At 43.0% G+C, this 18481-nt stretch overlaps 1 protein-coding gene across 4 annotated transcripts; it reads right to left on the bottom strand.

The window, feature by feature from the left end:
- Positions 1-268: 268 nt before the first annotated feature.
- On the bottom strand, positions 269-10980 carry LOC147629920 (O-fucosyltransferase 38-like). 4 transcript variants are annotated; one of them, XR_015267768.1, is made up of 13 exons: positions 9883-10978; positions 9669-9779; positions 3967-4033; positions 3445-3512; positions 3152-3240; positions 2780-2960; positions 2103-2231; positions 1874-2007; positions 1590-1803; positions 1303-1487; positions 1125-1220; positions 628-973; positions 269-470 (listed from the first exon to the last, which is right to left on the bottom strand). XR_015267768.1 is itself a non-coding variant. In XM_086811428.1 (12 exons), exons 1-12 carry the CDS (start codon positions 10072-10074, stop codon positions 742-744), a joined length of 1698 nt encoding a protein of 565 aa, XP_086667554.1. In that variant the 5' UTR covers positions 10075-10980; the 3' UTR covers positions 524-741. The 4 variants fall into 4 exon arrangements, 2 of the variants coding, with proteins under 2 accessions (XP_086667554.1, XP_086667555.1); XR_015267769.1 differs by having other exon boundaries at positions 3967-4030; positions 9883-10931; XM_086811428.1 differs by lacking the exon at positions 269-470 and having other exon boundaries at positions 524-973; positions 9883-10980.
- Between the last annotated feature and the right edge of the window lie 7501 nt (positions 10981-18481).

Below are 18481 nucleotides of genomic sequence, written 5' to 3'. Positions count from 1 at the left end.
CACGTTTTTCAATTCCACTCTATTCATTATACTTATGGGACATCGATCCTCATATATCCTCTCTTAGTCTGCAAGGGGGCTAAATCCTCTCTCTATCTCTCTCTCTCTCTCTCTCTCTCTCTCTCTCTCTCACACACACACACACACATACTTGGCTATGATATAATGTCTCTCTTGTGTATAACCAACTTAGTCCTTAAAGGGTGCCGTGTGTGACCAACCTATCAGCTACATACAAAAGTGACAGTGGCCCTGACACGAAAGGTAAACTGAAACCCAATTAACTCATTAACAAAAATGAAAAAATGTTCCTACCCTTATAAGGAAACACCTCAATGTCACGCAAGCTGGACTTCAGTCTAGGCAGTTCGCTGTAGCCTGTGCATCACATCAATAGGGCAGCCGTTATTCTGCCCAACTAATTTCAAACAAGGGCAGCATTTCTTGCACACAACATTCCATCGCAGCTACTGAAAGCACAACCAAGAAGAAGTCAGAAAGCTCCAAGCCCAATCTGTGAAGCTTTGCGTATAATTATAATTTATACATACTAAAACGTTACTTTTACATCCGTGCTATAAAGAATGAATGAATGAGATATGGCCTAGGGTGAATAATTATCACTACCCAGAGATATGTTGAACCTCTTCCTAATCTCTTGCTTTGAATAGTGCCAGGTCGTGTTAACCCTACAAAACCAGTCTCTACCGCCACTTGACATATGCAATCACATCTGGATTCCTACTGAATTCCTTCCAAGATATAAGGCTTTCCCATATGACTGCCGCTGCTAAAGATGGAGGCATTTTCACTTGCTCGTTGACGTGCAAGCTTTTTTGCATCCAGAGTTGAACTCCGTTTCTGACACAAGCAATCTGGCAGCGGATTTGTATAGAAAGCTTCCTCAGTTCTGAATCGCTCCCGGCCCTTGCTACCTGGAAGCGGACCTTTTCTCTTCCTGGGTGCTCCTTGCCTGTACAGATTCAGATAAATAACCAGAGCTTAAACAGATCGACAAGCGTGACACAGAAGGAGAAGCGTTCTTCCTACTTATGCCGAAATGAGCTATTCAGCTTTGGAAATCTCTGCTTTTGTTTTCAGATCTCATCGAGCAAGAGAAATACCGTTTACTGTGCATCTCAATGACAATCGATGAGAACTCGCCACCTTCCTGTAGAACACCTTCGTCCAGTTGGTCAAATAAGCCAACCAGCTGTCTCCTGTCAATACCCCTGCCTGGGTTAGAGCTAACCTTGGAGATACAGCTTGAACTCTGGCATATATATGTTCAGACTAGGGTACCTGTCTGGACTGACTGTCTTCCGATGACCTAGGAACCGACGATGTCCCTCCACGGCACGGGCCATGTTTCCTGAGTAAGATGGAACAAACACATCACTCTCCACCGAAACAATATAATCAAGCGCTGCCAGTTGTGAGGCATGGTAACTGAAGGGTGCAAGCTCCGGTCGAGTTGCTATTATTTCCTGATTTCAAAAGAAAATGAGCCAAGTCAGTAACCAGAATATTAACAATGTACCCACACCCAAAAACAAGTTAACCAGGATACAATTAAATGAGCAACACACCTTGCGCATCAAGTTTGGAAAACGAGCTCGAAGTTCTGCCATGCTGCCATTACCACCATAAATCTCTCCTGCTGCAATATATATTCTTGTAGTCGATGGATAGCCAAGAGCTTTCAACAAAATCCCAACCTCCTTGGGTGTAAGCGGGCAGAGCCCTTTCATTCTCTGCTCAGTGGAGTTTATCAGTTTCACCTTCCAGTGAGGGGTGTTTTCCCTGGAAAAAAAGATGCAAATTCAAGCCCCCTGATTGTAGATACAAAACATTAACATCACAATAGAGATACCTGATCGTAGTCAGCTCTTCAATTTCTGAATCTGAAAGGCCATACGTGCACCCACTAAAAGCCAACATGTCCTTCTCGTAACGCAGATGGAGGGCAATGAAAGGCCCATTTGATCTCATCCTTTCCAAAAGTTTCTGTATGGTCTGACATCTATGTTAAGACTATCTCAAGGGTTTCACTTCACTGGTTCAAATTTTGACCTCCCAAAAAACATGCTGACACTACTTGCCTTGCCTAAGGCCTCAATTGCAGGAGCAAAGCGGAGAGCATCATAATGCACACGACACCGTAACTTTTGTATGTTGGGGGGTAAATCATTGTTTGCAAGCCGTGAATCTGACTTTGCTGCACGAATAATCTGCAAAAGAGGACCCAAAATCAGTGACATATTGTTGGAATATATATCATCTCCAGAGGGTCTACATGTACCTTAGCATGCTTGTACTGGTCATTTCTATGAGGCCCTGCATTGTAGACATCATGTAGGATTTTTCTACAATTCATGAGTCTTTTTTGGGCTTTTTATAGCATATTTATGCTACACGACTACTGTCGGCCTGCTACAGCTGGCCGACCAATTCATTTGTTTTTTGTTTTTTGTTTTTCGAGCCAGGGTCAGAACCAATTCATACGAGGGATATATAAGGGAGCACACCCTTCTCCTCATATTTCATCTCATTCTTGCATATTTGCTGGAGGTCATTGGCTGTTGCAACAGTCTCGTATGCTTGTAAGCACCTACGGGCTTCCCTCGTGCTCATTTTCAGCAATAATCAATTGTTCACAGCCTTCTACAGTTTGTGCTTTTGCCTACAACCTGTGTTTGCTCTTTCTTTCCCATATAATACTTAAACATACAATTCACATCCTAACACAACACGTTACCAAGCTACAAGAAATAATCACCTTGTAATCCTCCCAGAGCGGGACTATCTCTTCTTGATAATACTTCGCACCTGACCAGCTTCTGAATTGCTTGTGGGCCTTTGGGGCCGATAGAAGTTCTTTTGGAAGCTTTTTTACAATAGGCACATCATTTTTTAATGCCTTAATAAAATACTCTTCATCAAACACGTCCGAAAATTTGCTGCAATCATAAGCAACATTAGGTGGCTAATTGCATGAGCCCTAGTGGAAACACAAAATAAGGAGGAAGCAGGAGAAACTATTCCATTTGTAGCCACGGGTATACATTGATGCTGCAGCAAATAACTGCATTGATCCAGGCAAGCCTGGAGTACTCTCAAACACTTCAAATGCACATGCAATCTGTCTTACCTGGAATCTTGCCAGAACGATCGTTTATCTAGCTCCGGAATGACAAGTGTCGCATTAATGATTCGTGCCACAGCCACCATGTCACAAATCTGCAAAATCTTCACCTCATTAACACCTATTGAAGCATGCTTAGACCAACAAAAATGACCACACATGCATGAGACCAAATGCACACAGAGCACCAATCACTGAAAGGTCTTCAACAGTATTCCTGAGATTCAACTTCTAACAGAGCTGCAGGATGCAGGAAAATTAACTAACTCGAGCGTTGAACCAAAAGTGCACAATCTTACTCCTGCTCTCATCTGATTCAAGCCTCCATTGGCATGCACAACCAAATAACCCCTTGAAATTTTGAGTCCTGCACACTCAGGATAGAAGTTACAAGAATTTTAGAGAGAAAAGAGGGGGGGGGCGAAGGGCACACACACACACACAGATGGACAAAAAGGAGTAGAATGATTGCAAAAGTTGAGACATCTCACAGTAGAAAAGAAGAGGAATCAATAACAAGGATGTTACTTGAGTAAAAACGGAATAAACAAGGGAGAGATAGAGATATATATATATATATACATATATATATATATACATATATATATATATATACATATATATATATATACACATATATGTATGAGACATCCCACAGTAGAAAAGAAGATGAATCAATAACAAGGATGTTACTTGAATAAAAATGGCATAAACGAGGGAGAGGTAGAGATAGATAGATAAATTTATATTTATGTATGTGTGTGTGTGTGTGTGTGTGTGTGTGTGTAGAGAGAGAGAGAGAGAGAGAGAGAGAGAGGTACCCCGATAAGATTTGCCTGGAGAAACACATGGTTCAAATCCTCGATTCGGTGGAGGCTTCCAAAGCTTCTTAAATTCCCGCCATTCACCAAATAATCCAAACTGTCAAGTCTAGTGCAATGCAGACATCCGAATGCAGAATCTCTGAGATGCAGTCTATTCCAAAACATCACAACTTTCATGAAAATCCCAAGTGTCAAATGTCTTGTGTGTTTTCACAAGGACTTGAGGAGACGCACTGAGAAGAACATCCACTAGATGGCCTAAGAAAAATTTGCAGAATGCGGTGCTTGAACTCTATAGAACAGTACAGAACTTAGCAAAACATATATGCAGCTACCACACACACACACCTACTTGGCTTCACATGAGAGCTTCGTATTTCTGTATTACTAAAGCCTCAGCATTAAAATTAATTAAAAACTTGAAAGTTGAGGCAAATTCCCAAACTTAGCATGCCAGCTATTTGCTTCACGAGAGCCCACTCAAAAGTTGTCAAACCATCAGCTTCGATATTCTTAAGTGTCGTAACTGCATGTTGTAGTATGTACCCATTCCACTGCAGCTAGGTCATATATCCACCCTTAGCATTTAAACCTCTATGCGTTAACCACCATCAAAGCCTCCAGCAGTGAAGAACAGACTTAGGCATGATAAAAGCCAGCATAAAGGAGAAAATCCAATCAAATGTTGAGCGGCAGTATAGATACATGTAGTCATTGTTTCAGGTTGTTCTTAGAGAAAACCGAGTAGAACAGCTGGAGCCATAGTGGTTTAAGGACATTATGTACGCTACATTTAATATGTAACTTTACAAGTTTTTTTTCGCCTTGAGTAGATCCTTCTGTAGCCACAAAGAGGTACACACCCGAATGTGGCTTGGTCTTCCCGCCCAAAGGCATTACAACTTGTGATTGCAAAGTGGCCACAATAGTATCTAACTGTCTAATTGTGCTATGCTCATGGGTCATCCAAGCAATTGGGTTGGTGGGTCAACTACCTTCCTTGCATTCTCTATATGCATAGGTGCATGTATTTGGTGCTCCAAATGCAAGTGGGTCCCAGTTCTCTCGGACAAATTTCCAAATTACAAAAAAACTAGCACATCTGCTCATATGGATCACAAGCCCTTGGATACCAGATTCAATGCACTCTTTGACATGACAGAATCAAAACCATAGAGTACTCCTCAAAACCACTGCCTGTTCATACCAAGATCCACCAATTCTGTCACCATTTGGCCACCCAATTGGTCCACCCGTGCTTTCTCATCATGTATGTACATTGGACTGGTGTCCATGGCAGTTGTATATGCCGGGGATTGATGCCACTCATGTGATATTGTGGACTTGGCTTTCCGTTAGGACTTGTGCCTCTGTGTACATGCCCGAAAATGCTTGGTGGATTGGTGTTCCATTGGGTCTGGTACCTCGTGTACTTGCCTGGAGCACGTCTATTTTGGTATAGTCTCATGAACGGGGATTGTCCATACCAATGCTGCATTGCACAGCATCTTTACGTGCTTGCTTGCAATTGAAATTGCAATGCTGTTTTCATGCTTGCTTGACCAATGTGTAGTTCCGGGTAAGGGGACGCCCACCCGCGAACCATGTGTGAAACTGTCTGCTGACATGGTTATGTGGCATGTGACGGGTAGTAAGTATTGGTCATGAACCTAGCCTAAGGAGTTAGCAATAATTTATATGTGAGTGTGTACACACTTCATTAAGTTTTGGGCGACCAAAACTCACTTATAAATTATGACCAGCCCGGTGTTCACACACACTAATGTCTCGAGGTGGATATAACCCAATGTCCACTGCCTAGACCTTATCCCCTTTGTACAAAGGGAGTAACCAGCCATGTGTCCACTCTAGCTTGCTCCACAAAGCACCTGTCTGCCACCTACACTGGACAACTCAGCACCTCACTACTACTCCTCTCTCTAGAGATTGGCGCCTCCTTTATGAAGGCTGTTGGGCTGCGTTTTCTGCACATTCTCCTTCCTAACTCCATTTCCAAGCTTGCTAAGGTGTTTCTCAAGCTTCCAAGAGTGATTCCGGATGCTAATCACTCTCCTACACACTCCCAATTATTGAAATTCAGCAAAACAACTCTCTTTATTGCTGTAATTTCTAGTCCTTTTACTGAAAACCCTAATTTCAGTCCTCCTTTCTCAAGTTGAACCATAGGGGAAGCTTTCCCAAGGTTCCCTTCATCCTCTTGAAGACTTTTGTCGCGAAGAAATACGACAAATCGAAGATCTCAACACTCCAAGGACTTCCATCGTGAAGACTTCTGCTGTCATCGACTCTGCTTGCTATCGGTAAGCTTTTATGCTTACATATGGGAGCAAGTAGTAGGAGAGAGGAACCGGATTACAAGATCACATACCCTATGTAGTGTTCTCTTGTCCTACGTGCTCTCTTGCAGATTGTTGCTACAATGTGTTGGTGGAACAATAGAGAGCAGATGGTAGGGAACATGGACACTTGAGAGGATAATGTGGATTGCAAGTCTTCATTGACAACCACTTGTTTGCGATATTGTATTATATGCATTGGTATGGAAATTTGGTCAGAAATGCCCATGACACTATGTACTTGATTCTCCCAAGATCAATATACTTTATCGTTTCTTTGTTGGTCTTCTGGATCTCCTAGATTTGCTTCTTCATCTCATCCAGTTGTCCATCTTCCATCCTTCTCCTACGCAGCTCCTCTTGTAGGGGTTCCTATATTGGCCTCTCACCAACTGGATGGCAGCATCCTTCTCGTGGATGAGACTAACTGCAGCTTAGTCATCTCCTTCATACCATCAATCATGCAGCATTGGAGGTAGTTAAGGGATCCCTGTACCCACTCCGTGTGTCGATGGAATCTAGAAAGTTTGCAGATCTAGTTGTAGAGATATCTGATTGTGCACATTCTAGCTGCAAGTTCAGAGTGGTGGTAGTAGCCGAGCCTGGTCTTCTCTGCTGCTCCAGTATTTGGGATAGGACTTACTTGCAAATATCGGCCAAGTCCTCTTTTAACTGTCGGCTGCCTATTGCCTGTGTTGCCCCACTAGTCCCCGAAGGTTTGAAGGTCAAGGACAAAGATCTATCTCAGCCAAAACAGGTTCAGTCAGTCTTTTATTTTTAAATTTGCATCATTCTAATAAAAGCAAATATACCATTCATGGTGGAGGCCCTACAGAGGGTATTCGGGACCCAATACTTTGTCCTCTCTCTCTCTCTCTCTCTCTCTCTCTCTCTCTCTCTCTCTCTCTCTATTTTTTTGCACATCTACATTCAATTTTGTGCATTATTTTCGTAGCGATAAGTATACTGATTTCTGAGAATTGAAGTTACCGATCTCCCCCGAAGCTTCTGCATATTCGATTATATCCACGATCAACAAGATAAGTGGGAATCATATTTGCCTTTAATTCAAGCACTTTTGAATGATTCATTTTCTTCAGCTATTGGAAGGACTCTATATGAAGCAGTGTTTGGAAGACCATTCCAGTTGTTATTGACCAAAACCTCATCTTTAGTACCTGAAGCAAACAGAATGACGGAGTCTTCCCAGGAGATTTTGGAATCAGTTAAAGACAGGGTGGCTAAAGCGCAAAGCCCTACACTCGACAAACCAACAAAGACCGAAGAGTTGTGAAGCTCTCAAAAGGAGATTGGATTTATCTTCGGATTATGAAGCAAAGACTAAAACAAGTGGGCAAGCAATGCCCAAAGTTATCGTTCAGGAGCTTCAGACCGTTTTCTATCCAAAGAAAGATCAACAAGGTTTCAATGAAGTTGAAGCTATCTCCGAGTTCAACTATGCACGATGTGTTCCATGTCAATTGGCTAAAACCATATGCAAGTCCAATCCCTTCAAAAGTAAAAGACGAAGTGGAACCAAATATAGTTGATGGAGCTAAAGTGATGGTTCCAAAACAGATCCTTTTGCACTGCTTCAAGCATGGCTCAAGCCGCAAACAAAGACAATTTCTCATGAAGTTTCAAGATCGAGGGACTCACGAAGTGATATGGCCTAACAAAGAATTCTTCAAAGACTATCTCGCTTTATTGACGGACTATTTGGAGACTACGCAGCTTCCGTCAAGTTTAGCAGAAGGGAATGCCATGTGCATCCTGCACTTGGATGCCACGTCGACATATCTAAACAAGAAGGTGTAAGACCTAGTCCCATGCAAGCCTAGTCTGGGATGATTTAGCCAAGGTTCCACTAACCCAAAACTCTCGTATTTGGCAAGGGTCTACGCACTCACGGCACCAGTCAAGGGGCACAAGAGGCAACGTCCTCAATCTAGATGGACATCGACGGACCCTATTCACTAGTGCCGCCAACTTGTGGTGGAACGAGCGGTGCGAGTGGCTAAGCAGGGCGGCGAGAACAAGGTGGCACAGGCGGGCATCTCGAGAGAAGTGGTGGTCATCAACGGACAAGTTCATAGTTTATGAAGGGAAGAAAAGAAAAAGGCAAGCTCCAAGGCAGTAATGAAAAGAAACAAAACACATAGAAGTCCTACATGGCTCTAATATATATATACCTAGATGAATCCAAGAACGTGCCCAATATGGCTCTGATACCATATTGGATATCACAAGATCAAACCTCATGCTAGCTATGGAGATTTGAAGGTATCCATGGTTTGCTTGTGGGAGAGAAGCAAGTGCAAGGAGAGGTGGAGGTTCAAGCCATGGAGATGGTGTTGTGAGAGAGAAGAGAGAGAGAGAGAGAGAGAGATGTGATAGCCAAGAGAGAAAGTTTGTAAAACTCAAATGATATTAACTGTGATAATGAATCCACCCAAATAAATGCTTTTATAGGCACAAGGGCCTTATCTTTTGACCTAGACCTTTATAAGGAGCGTTCACACCTAAAAGGGTGTTCACACTAAATAAACTAGAAACAACCTTTCACACAACTAAGAGACTGATAATTCCAACACATTCCCCATCTTCATGCCACCTTACCGGAGGCCAAGCATCCTTTGCACCACATGAGACACTCCCAAATAAGAGGAAGATTGGGAGTGAGGTGATAAGCGAGGCAGTGTTGGAGATGATAGTGGTTGCATATGGGATGTGATTGCACCCATGGTGTGCACCTTGCTCTCCAGAGGGCAAGAGTTGGTCCAATGCAAAGAGAGCAAGAGCACAATTGAGAGGAAAGAGAGACACTAATGTTGACCAACAAGATAATCCGCACATTAAACATGGGATTAACTCGGGATAAAGGGTAAGAACCGACAATCGTAGAACACATATTTGTATTACGAGGGGAGAGAGACAGTAATGTTGACCATCAAGATAATCAGCACATTAAACACATGATTAAGGGTAACAACACAAGGCTCGTGGAAAGCATATTTGGTCCTTTTCATAGGAGACACCCCCTTTACAAGGTGTGTGCATATGTTGCCACCACACATGCCACATGTCAAAGCATAATGCCAAGTGTCCCTAAGAGGTGTCACCTTTACACATCATTCATGCAAAGCATGGAATATTTCTATGGCACTCATGAGCCCATGGATTCAAATTCCTACATAAACCACCATGCTAGATTCCTATCACTTCTCTGGAGTCTGGAGTAAACCGCAGACAGCAAGTAGAAAACACACACACACAAACAAACAAATATGAAAACCAAGTGGAAGATAGACTGCATGATTCATTACAAATCAGAGCACTCACCTTCTTGAAGTTTGACGACTCTTTTCTATCTCTAGACTGCACAGTCCTGGACAGATGTGGTGACGTCTCTTGAGTCCAGGTGAGGCCATCGACTCTAGTAATTTCCCCTTGCTGTGCAAGAAGAAAAAGCTACTTAGCTAAATGCCATTCTGCAAATAACGAGTTGGTCAAGTATTCTTAGCATTCAATGCATCATTCACAATGTGTGTATTACCTTTTGAAGTTTATATGGATCAGAGTGGATGGTATGAGATCTGAATATGGACAGGAGAGCAGGGAAAAGCAACATGGAGAACAATGCTGCCATTGTCACACCAAGAAAGCCAATAATCCATAACAACCGAAACCAAAAGCCTCCTGCTCTGACTCTCTTCCTACAGAGCTGGACAGAAGTGTGTCGATGCATTTTGTATGCGTTTCCCTCTGTCTCCAAAGGCCTCAGGCTGTCAAATTTCCTTGGGCTTCACAAGTCAAGACAGACTTGATAAAGGGGAAAATGCAGCACCCCGGAGATCGATGGAGAGGAAGGTGTAGCCCCCCACCCCCTGGAGAATGTCCAGCTAGATACATGCAGCAACCAGGCTACCTCGGAATTCAATCATAACTGCCACACACTTTTGCAGATGAAGCAGTCGCTGCTCGTAAGATCAGATACTAATAAGATATCAGTATGTATTGTACGGGAAGGAATAGCTATGGAGCCAGGGCTTTGAACTGAGCAATTGGAGGCATTACCGAGGCCATTATGGAGGGGAGAAGTCTGCTAGTGTAAAAACCCCGGCTCTGATCTCTGCAACAGATCCGAGGGCTTTCTCCTCAGCATAGCCTTTTGCCATGCTAGCTTCTGCTGGCCCTGGTGCCGCTTCTTTCACCTCGCTCTGAACTAAAAAGGCTGTACAAGCATGTAGCAGAAACTTTCGCCATGGCTTACCTTGCAGCAAGAACGCTTTGCTGCCACAGAACGAGACTTATTAGCCAGCGCTACTGAGCCGACTGCGTAGGGTTTTGCTTTCTCTGGATGGTGTGCCCTTGGTTAGCACAGCTCAAGCTGGCAGGTAGGGTTTCGGATGGCTATGGCACTTCTGCACAGGTAGGGTTTCGGCTATGGCGCAGCGAGAGGTTTGGGGATACGAGTCACGGGAGAAAAAGTGTAACTGCAGGGGGCGGCTGAGGGATCAGAGCAAAGACATGGCCACTCGAGACCGCTCCAGGAGAGTACTTCGATGCCTATTCAAAACCAGCCTGTTTCTAAGCGCGCGCCAGACTGATCCTGATTTGTGACTTTTCTCTCTTAATCTACCCCCCAATGTCAGCGATAGAAAATATATATATATACCAAACTTTCCCACGTAATTTTTTAATATTTTATGAAATTTAAAGATATTCTCTTGAAAATCACCACACAAAAAATTGGAAATTTGAAAGAACAACAATAACACCCCCATGCACACGGAGGAATGTGCACATTTACACCTACACATTTTTCTCCTGCCCGCTTTCACATTCCATTAAGCTAAATCCTGCACATTAAATTAAACATATTTTGTACAATTATTTTTTCATCACAAATATGATTTTCTTTTACGCAATTGAGGACAATTGCTTCCTTAAACGAGAGGACTGTGTAATTTTCTTTTACGCAATTGAGGACAATTGCTTCCTTAAACGAGAGGACTGAATTTTCTTTTACGCAATTGTCCTCAATTGCGTAATTGAAAATCATATTTGTGATGAATTAATAATTATACAAAATATGTTTAATTTAACTTGTGCGGGATTTAGCTTAGTGGAATGCGCAAGTGGGCACGAGATAAATGTATAGGTGTAAATGTGCACATAGTCATTTTATGTAACAAGGCCCACTAGCAATTTTATTTGGGCAAAGGTTTTTATATGTATAAACCTTAGGAGACTTCATATGGTTAAAAATGTGTAAAGAAATACCCCAAAAGTGGGAAAAGAAAGCCCAATTTGTACACTCATCTATTCTTAGCTCCTTGGGCTATTTTTATGAAATAAAATTCTATAAATACTCATGTCGTCAAAGTGGAGCTACACGACATGCAGGGGGGGAGATTGCACCCAATCTTGTCTTGATGGTGATGTTATTTTCTTTCCTTTGCTTTTGTGTTATGCTATGTTAATTAATTTCAATTTAATTCAAGTGTTTGCTCTCTTTTTTTTATGTATTTTGTGAGTATTTAAGTATTTCTTCTAGAATATTAAAGGGTCCCGTGACAGTGGTATTAGAGCTTTGGTTTAATTTAATCTTCTTGAAGGTAGTTAAAAACTTGTGGACAAAGAGGTGAAAGAGACAAAAACATAGGTGATTTTGAAAATTTTTTGAATTTAAATTGAAGAAGAACAAGTTTATGGATTTATGTTTATGAATGGTTGAAAGAAAGCTTGTTTTTGACCATTGGGTAACCAATCTCCATCAATCTATTGTCCAAAGGGTAAAACTAGGTAAAAAACCATTAGTGGGTTTCCTAAAACCATTAGTGGGTTTCCTAAAACCACAAAACCACCTTCTTCAACACTAATCCTCTTCATAATCCGTCCGTACGGATTGAATTAGCAAAGAGGAGCATGGAGAGCCATAGCCAGATTGCTAAACTGCTGCAACATCAAGAATTCCATCGTGGAGGGATGAGAATTATTTAGAGAATTTATTTTTCAAAATTGCTTTTGGGATTTATTTTTATCCTCCTTAATTCAGCGTGCTGGGCGAAAATCTCTCTACCCAAGCTTGTGTGAGTAAGCTGGGATTTAGAGAATTATTTAGAGAATTTATTTTTTAAAATTACTTTTGGGATTTATTTTTATCCTCCTTAATTCAGCGCGCTGGGTGAAAATCTCTCTACCCAAGCTTGTGTGGGTAAGCTAGAAAATATAAATATAAATATATTTTTTTTCGCTCTACCCACCCTCCTTCACGGACAGCGCAGCGCACAGTTGAATTTTTCTCAATCTCTTTTATCACACGGGCGCCAATTCGTGGACGTCTCAAAATTCGTGAGCGCAGCGCTGGTGGTACTTTCTCTAACTTGGACTGGAGCCTTTAATAAAAGGCTAATTAAAGCTTTGTGTGTGTGTGTGTGTGTGTGCATGTGTGTGTGTGTGTGTGTGTATATATGAGCCTTTATTTTCCTTATATAATTTAAAAAAAATGCCCTATGGGCTACTAGAAGTCTGCAGTAGCTAACCACAATAAATTTTTTTGGAAGCTTTAGGTTAACAAGCTTTTTTTTAGATTAAAACAAACACTTGAAATTAATTAACATAGCATAACACAAAAGCAAAGGAAAGAAAATAACATCACCATCAAGACGATTAGGTGCAATCTCCCTCCCCGTGCCGTGTAGCTCCACTTCCACAACATGAGTATTTAGATAATTTTATTTTATAAAAAAAGCCCAAGGAGCTAAGCATAGGTGAGCGTACAAATTGGGCTTCCTTTTCCTACTTTTGGGGTATTGCTTTATACATGTTTAACCATATGAAGTCTCCTAAGGTTTATACATATAAAAACGTTTGCCCAAATAAAATTGCTAGTGGGCCTTGTTACATAAAATGACTATGTGCACATTTACACCTATACATTTATCTCGTGCCCACTTGCACATTCCATTAAGCTAAATCTTGCACAAATTAAATCAAACATATTTTGTATAATTATTAATTCATCACAAATATGATAAAATATATACCTGTAACAAATACACAAACCTTCTTAAGGATTTTAAAAGGACCAAAGTGTGTGAAAAGGGCATTTTTCCCATCCCTAAAAAGGGGATTTTTTGGGTTTAATTGGATTTATTTGGTTTTTATTGGGTTTTGTTGCTGTCCAACAGCCCCTTTACTGGGCCGACCAATAGCACACCACCACTATATATAGCATAGCCTCATCATTCACCATCTCGACCACATCATTGACCACATCAGGCACCCCTTCATCATCTACTACTTGCTACTGCATATCATCATCGTTGTCAATTCAGCTCTAGCATTTTCTTCTGTTTGTAGATCTTACCTTGGGACAGCAGCCCACTCTTTGCACTTCAGCATTTTCTTATACAGCATACCCTTGGGACAGTAGTCCACTCTCTGCTACATCAGCTCATGGGGCAGCAGCCCCCTCTGTATAGTAGAGCACATTAGTGTTTTACATCAGCTCATGGGACAGCAACCGTCTCTGCTACAGTAGAGCACATTAGCATTTTACATCAACTCACACCTTGGGACAGCAGCCCACTCTCTACTACAGTATAGCACACCAATGTTTTGTCATCAATTCATATCTTGAGACAACAGCCCACTCTCAACTACAGCACATTTGCGTTTTTCTTCTACAATTCACCTCGGGATAGCAGCCCTCTCTACTCACACGATCTCACATCATCGGGGATGAAAGCCCTCTCTGCTTATCTTCATCGACATCACTTGAGACGGCAGCCCTCTCTACTCCTCACCACCACTCAAGTATTGCAGTACCCTTGCACTAGAGCTTGCACCACTACACCACTTGGGACGGCACCCTTGCACTAAAGCTTGCACCACTACACCACTTGGGACAGCAACCCTCTCTACTCCTCATCACCACCACTCAGGCATTGTAGCACCCTTGTCACCAGAGCCTGCACCACTCGGGAGGGCAACCCTCTCTGCTATTCGTCACCCTTCAGGTGTACCGCAGCACTCTTGTCTCACTAGAGTCTGCATCACTTCACCTTCCGTTGCGCACTACCACCTCGAAGTGCCTCTGCATCCACTGACGTGAGCCTTCAACACCGACCACCTCAAGAAGTGCCTTTGCCTCACATTGACGCAAGCCTTCTCGTCATCGATCATGCTTCAACTCTAACATCATCTTTGCTTCTGCACCGGTATTCTACTCAGAGTCTCCTCACATCAGAGGACCTCTTATATATATTTTCACTCACCCATTTCATGCTGTGCTGTTCTGCTCTGATCTCTCATACATCTGGTCCTCTCATCCTTTTGCCCTCACATGGTATCAGAGTTATTGTGAGCAAAGGGACCACTCTCTATAGTACATTTGCGTTTTTCTTCTACATTTCACATTGGGATAGTAGCCCTGCCTGCTCACCATCTCACATCATGGGGACGGCACCCCTCTCTGCTTATTTTTATCGATACCACTCGGGATGGCAGCCCTCTCTACTTATCTTTATCGGCACCACTCTGGACGACAGTCCTCTCTGCTCCTCACCACCATTCAGGTATTGTAGCACCCTTGTCACCAAAGCTTGCACCACTACACCACTTAGGATGGTAGCCCTCTCTACTCGTCATCACCACTCAGATATTGCAGCACCTTGTCACCAAAGCCTGCACCCCTCGGGACGACAGCCCTCTCTCCTCTTTATCACCCTTCAGGTACTGCAGCACCTTGTCACAAGAGTCTGCATCACTTCACCTTCTGCTGCCCACTACCACCTCGGAGTGCCTTTGTATCCAGTAATGCGAGCCTTCGACACCAACCACCTCACAAAGTACCTTTGTCTCACATCAACGCGAGCCTTCGTCATCGACCGTGCTTCAGCTCTGACATCATCTTTGCTTCTGCACTCGTCTTCTACTCAGCGTCTCCGTGCATCATAGGACCTCTTGTACATGTTTTAGTCACCATCATATATACACTCACCCGTTTCATGCTGTGTTGTTTTGCTCTGATCTCTCGTACATCTGGTCCTTTCATCCTTTTTCCCTCACATGGGATCAGAGCTATTGTGAGCAAAGGGACCACTCTCTCCTACAGTACAACACATCAACATTGTTCAGTTCATATCTTGGGACATCTGGTCCTTTCATCCTTTTTCCCTCACATGGGATCAGAGCTATTGTGAGCAAAGGGACCACTCTCTCCTACAGTACAACACATCAACATTGTTCAGTTCATATCTTGGGACATCAGCCCACTCTCTGCTACCGCACATCTGCATTTTTCTTCTACAGTTCACATCGGGATAGCAGTCATGCCTGCTCACCATCTCACATTATCTGGATGGCAGCCCTCTCTGCTTATCTTTATCGATACCACTCGAGACAGTAGCCCTCTCTGCTTATCTTTATCGACACCACTCGGGATGGCAGCCCTCTTTACTCCTCACCACCACACAGATATTACAACACCCTTGTCACCAGAGCTTGCACCACTACACCACTTGGGACGGCAGCCCTCTCTACTCCTCATCACCACTCAGGTTTTGCAACACCCTTGTCACCAGAGCCTACACCACTCAAAACGGCAACCCTCTTTGCTCTTCATCACCCTTCAAGTACCATAGCACCCTTGTCACCAAAGTTTACATCACTTTGCCTTCCGCTGCCCACTACCACCTTGGATTGCATCTGCATCCACTGAGGCGAGCCTTTGACACTGACCACCTCACGGAGTTCCTTTGCCTCACATCGACGTGAGCCTTCATCTCATCAACCGTTCTTCAGCTCTAACATCATCTTTGCGTCTACACCAATCTTCTACTCATAGTCTCCCAACATCAGAGGACCTCTTATACATATTTTCACCCACCATCATATATACACTCTGTTAAGATTCTAGAAATGGGATTGGTCATGGTGAAGGACATAGATTAAGCATAAGATTAAGGTGGATTAAACCACACTAAAAACTCCATGAGAGAGAGAGGGAGATTGCACACTCAATACTATTCTCTTGTATTGCATATCACAATGAACCATACAATGATATAGGCTTTCTAGCCTTATCCCACTTTACATGTCATCATCCATGTGGCAACTCCTTTTCCACTCTTTTAGTCAACACTCACACACCATACAATATTACATGTGGCATTCCACCTCACCACAATATCTTGCACCTCTAGGGTGCTTTCCCACATACACATAACACAACGATTATATCTCTCAACACCCCCTCTTAATCGAGGTGTTCCACAATTCACCCATCATCCATCACCCATATCAATGTAGCATTGCACAACCGCAATCGCTACCTCTCAACACTCCCCCTCAATGATACATTGGAGTGTCTATCATCCAAATATGTGTGCGCGTGTCACTTATCTTAGACACCTAGTCCATTTTGAGTCGACTCATCGCTCACAGCGGAACCACTGAGTCCGATTTGAACATGGAAGTTCGGGAGGGATCCAACCCATGCGCATGCACCTCACACGTGCATCGCTCTTGCACACATCACACAACAACCATTTTGAGCTTCTAGGTGAGCTCGGGCATGACGACCCTCATACCATGGATGATTTACAAAATTTTGTTGTTTTTGAACACGCATGCTCGTGGACGATTTATCCATCATCATGTTTGGGTGAAAAAATGAAAATTATACAATCTATTTTAGTTGCAACCGGGTAGGTGTTCTCGATGTGTGAACATATCTTTGAAGAAAGTTAGAATCCTTGTGTGAATGGACCTTTATTTTTTTTGAAAGTTGAATTATTTTCTCTCAAAAATTTAAAAAACCGGGATGTTTGTCGCTTGCGTTGCAGGCTACTCCCACGCGTCACGTTCATTTTTTTTTTAAATTTTCAGCGCCATTCTCGGATTCCCTGACCCCTGACATTAGTGGGCTGTCTTCTTCTCTTTCCTATCTCGAGACTGCTTGCGCGCCAGCTGGCTTCTTTTTCCATCGCAATAGCTTGCTTGCTGCCTGCGGTTACGCCATCAAATTCAACAGTAAGCTCCTTTTGTTCTGCACATGCTGAGCTCTGGAAATTTGGGGGGGTGATCGAGGCAACCCCCTTTCTCCCAATCTGACGATCAAGAGTACCAGCCCCACTCTGTTCTTTGCCACCGACATAGCTACTGTAAGATGCGCTTGCTTAGTACTCTTATGCAGAACACTGTTATGCCTTCGTCTCTGCTTTCTCTTTGTGGAGCCAGCTCCTTTGTCAGCTCGTGCATAATCCAACTCCTTTGGGCGCCTTCATGAGTTGGGTTGTCGTTGCTCGCACCCTTGCAAGCTGCTCGCTTGTCTCTCGCTCAGAAGCCATGCAGGAAGTCGTCTCTATCATAGAGTTCATTTCGAGTTCATGCTTGCTTATCTCTTCTTCTATCTGCACTCTGACAGAATCAGCGCTAGAGTTGCTGCTTTGCAAATGCTCTTATACGGCTAATGCCTTTGCAGAGATGCGAGAGAAGCTTCCTCTTTTAGAGAGTTCACTTCAGACTCATGCTGTGCCCTTTCTTTTTCCATCTGTACTCTCCCTTCATTCGCTCTTCCATTGCTCCTAGCATCTACTTCTTCCTTCTAGGTGTACTGTTGCTCAATAATCTCCACTTTTGAAAGATGCAGCTCTCCATGCTACAATCATATCTTTAATTTGCCTCAACAAACCTCCCATTTGAGGCTTACACACAGCCATCCAAATGGCCTTCAAGAGCTCCCCAATTTGAGCTCTAACATGCATCTCCTTCTTGTTTCAATCTCTTTGCCTCTTCTAAACCTCTCTCATTGAGGTTTCTCCCATAGCCATCAACATGGCCAAGCAAGTTCCCAAATGAACTTGCACTCTCTATACTTTTTCTTGCATACAAACTTCAAGGGTGCTTCTTCACATGGTCTCTCAAATGAAACCATAGGTGCAAACCAATGTGAAAACTCCAAAAGCTTCCACCAAACATTGCCCATCTTCTATGAGCAAAAACATGAGCATCACTCTTTCCAATGTGCTCAACCATGGACTTCTTCCAAGCCCATAACCGCTTGTCCCTTCTTAGACAAGCATTGCACCTCTTACACTCTTTGGCCAAGTGCAAAGAACCATGGGATCCACAAATCCCACACA

The sequence above is a fragment of the Cibotium barometz genome, chromosome 17 (assembly GCF_041138505.1).
Source record: "Cibotium barometz isolate CiBa-2024 chromosome 17, ASM4113850v1, whole genome shotgun sequence".
NCBI lineage: Eukaryota > Viridiplantae > Streptophyta > Polypodiopsida > Cyatheales > Cibotiaceae > Cibotium > Cibotium barometz.
Note: the sequence above shows the minus strand (reverse complement) of the source record. Positions and strands in the feature narration are given on the sequence as shown.

Bases quoted from the DNA above. Each gene is read 5' to 3' on its own strand.
- LOC147629920 (XM_086811428.1), bottom strand. From the start codon at position 10,074: ATGCATCGACACACTTCTGTCCAGCTCTGTAGGAAGAGAGTCAGAGCA. The intron at 3,513-3,966 runs GTACCTCTCTCT...CTGAGTGTGCAG, and splicing joins TCCAGGCAAATCTTATCGGG to GACTCAAAATTTCAAGGGGT. The intron at 2,961-3,151 runs GTAAGACAGATT...TTATGATTGCAG, and splicing joins TCGTTCTGGCAAGATTCCAG to CAAATTTTCGGACGTGTTTG.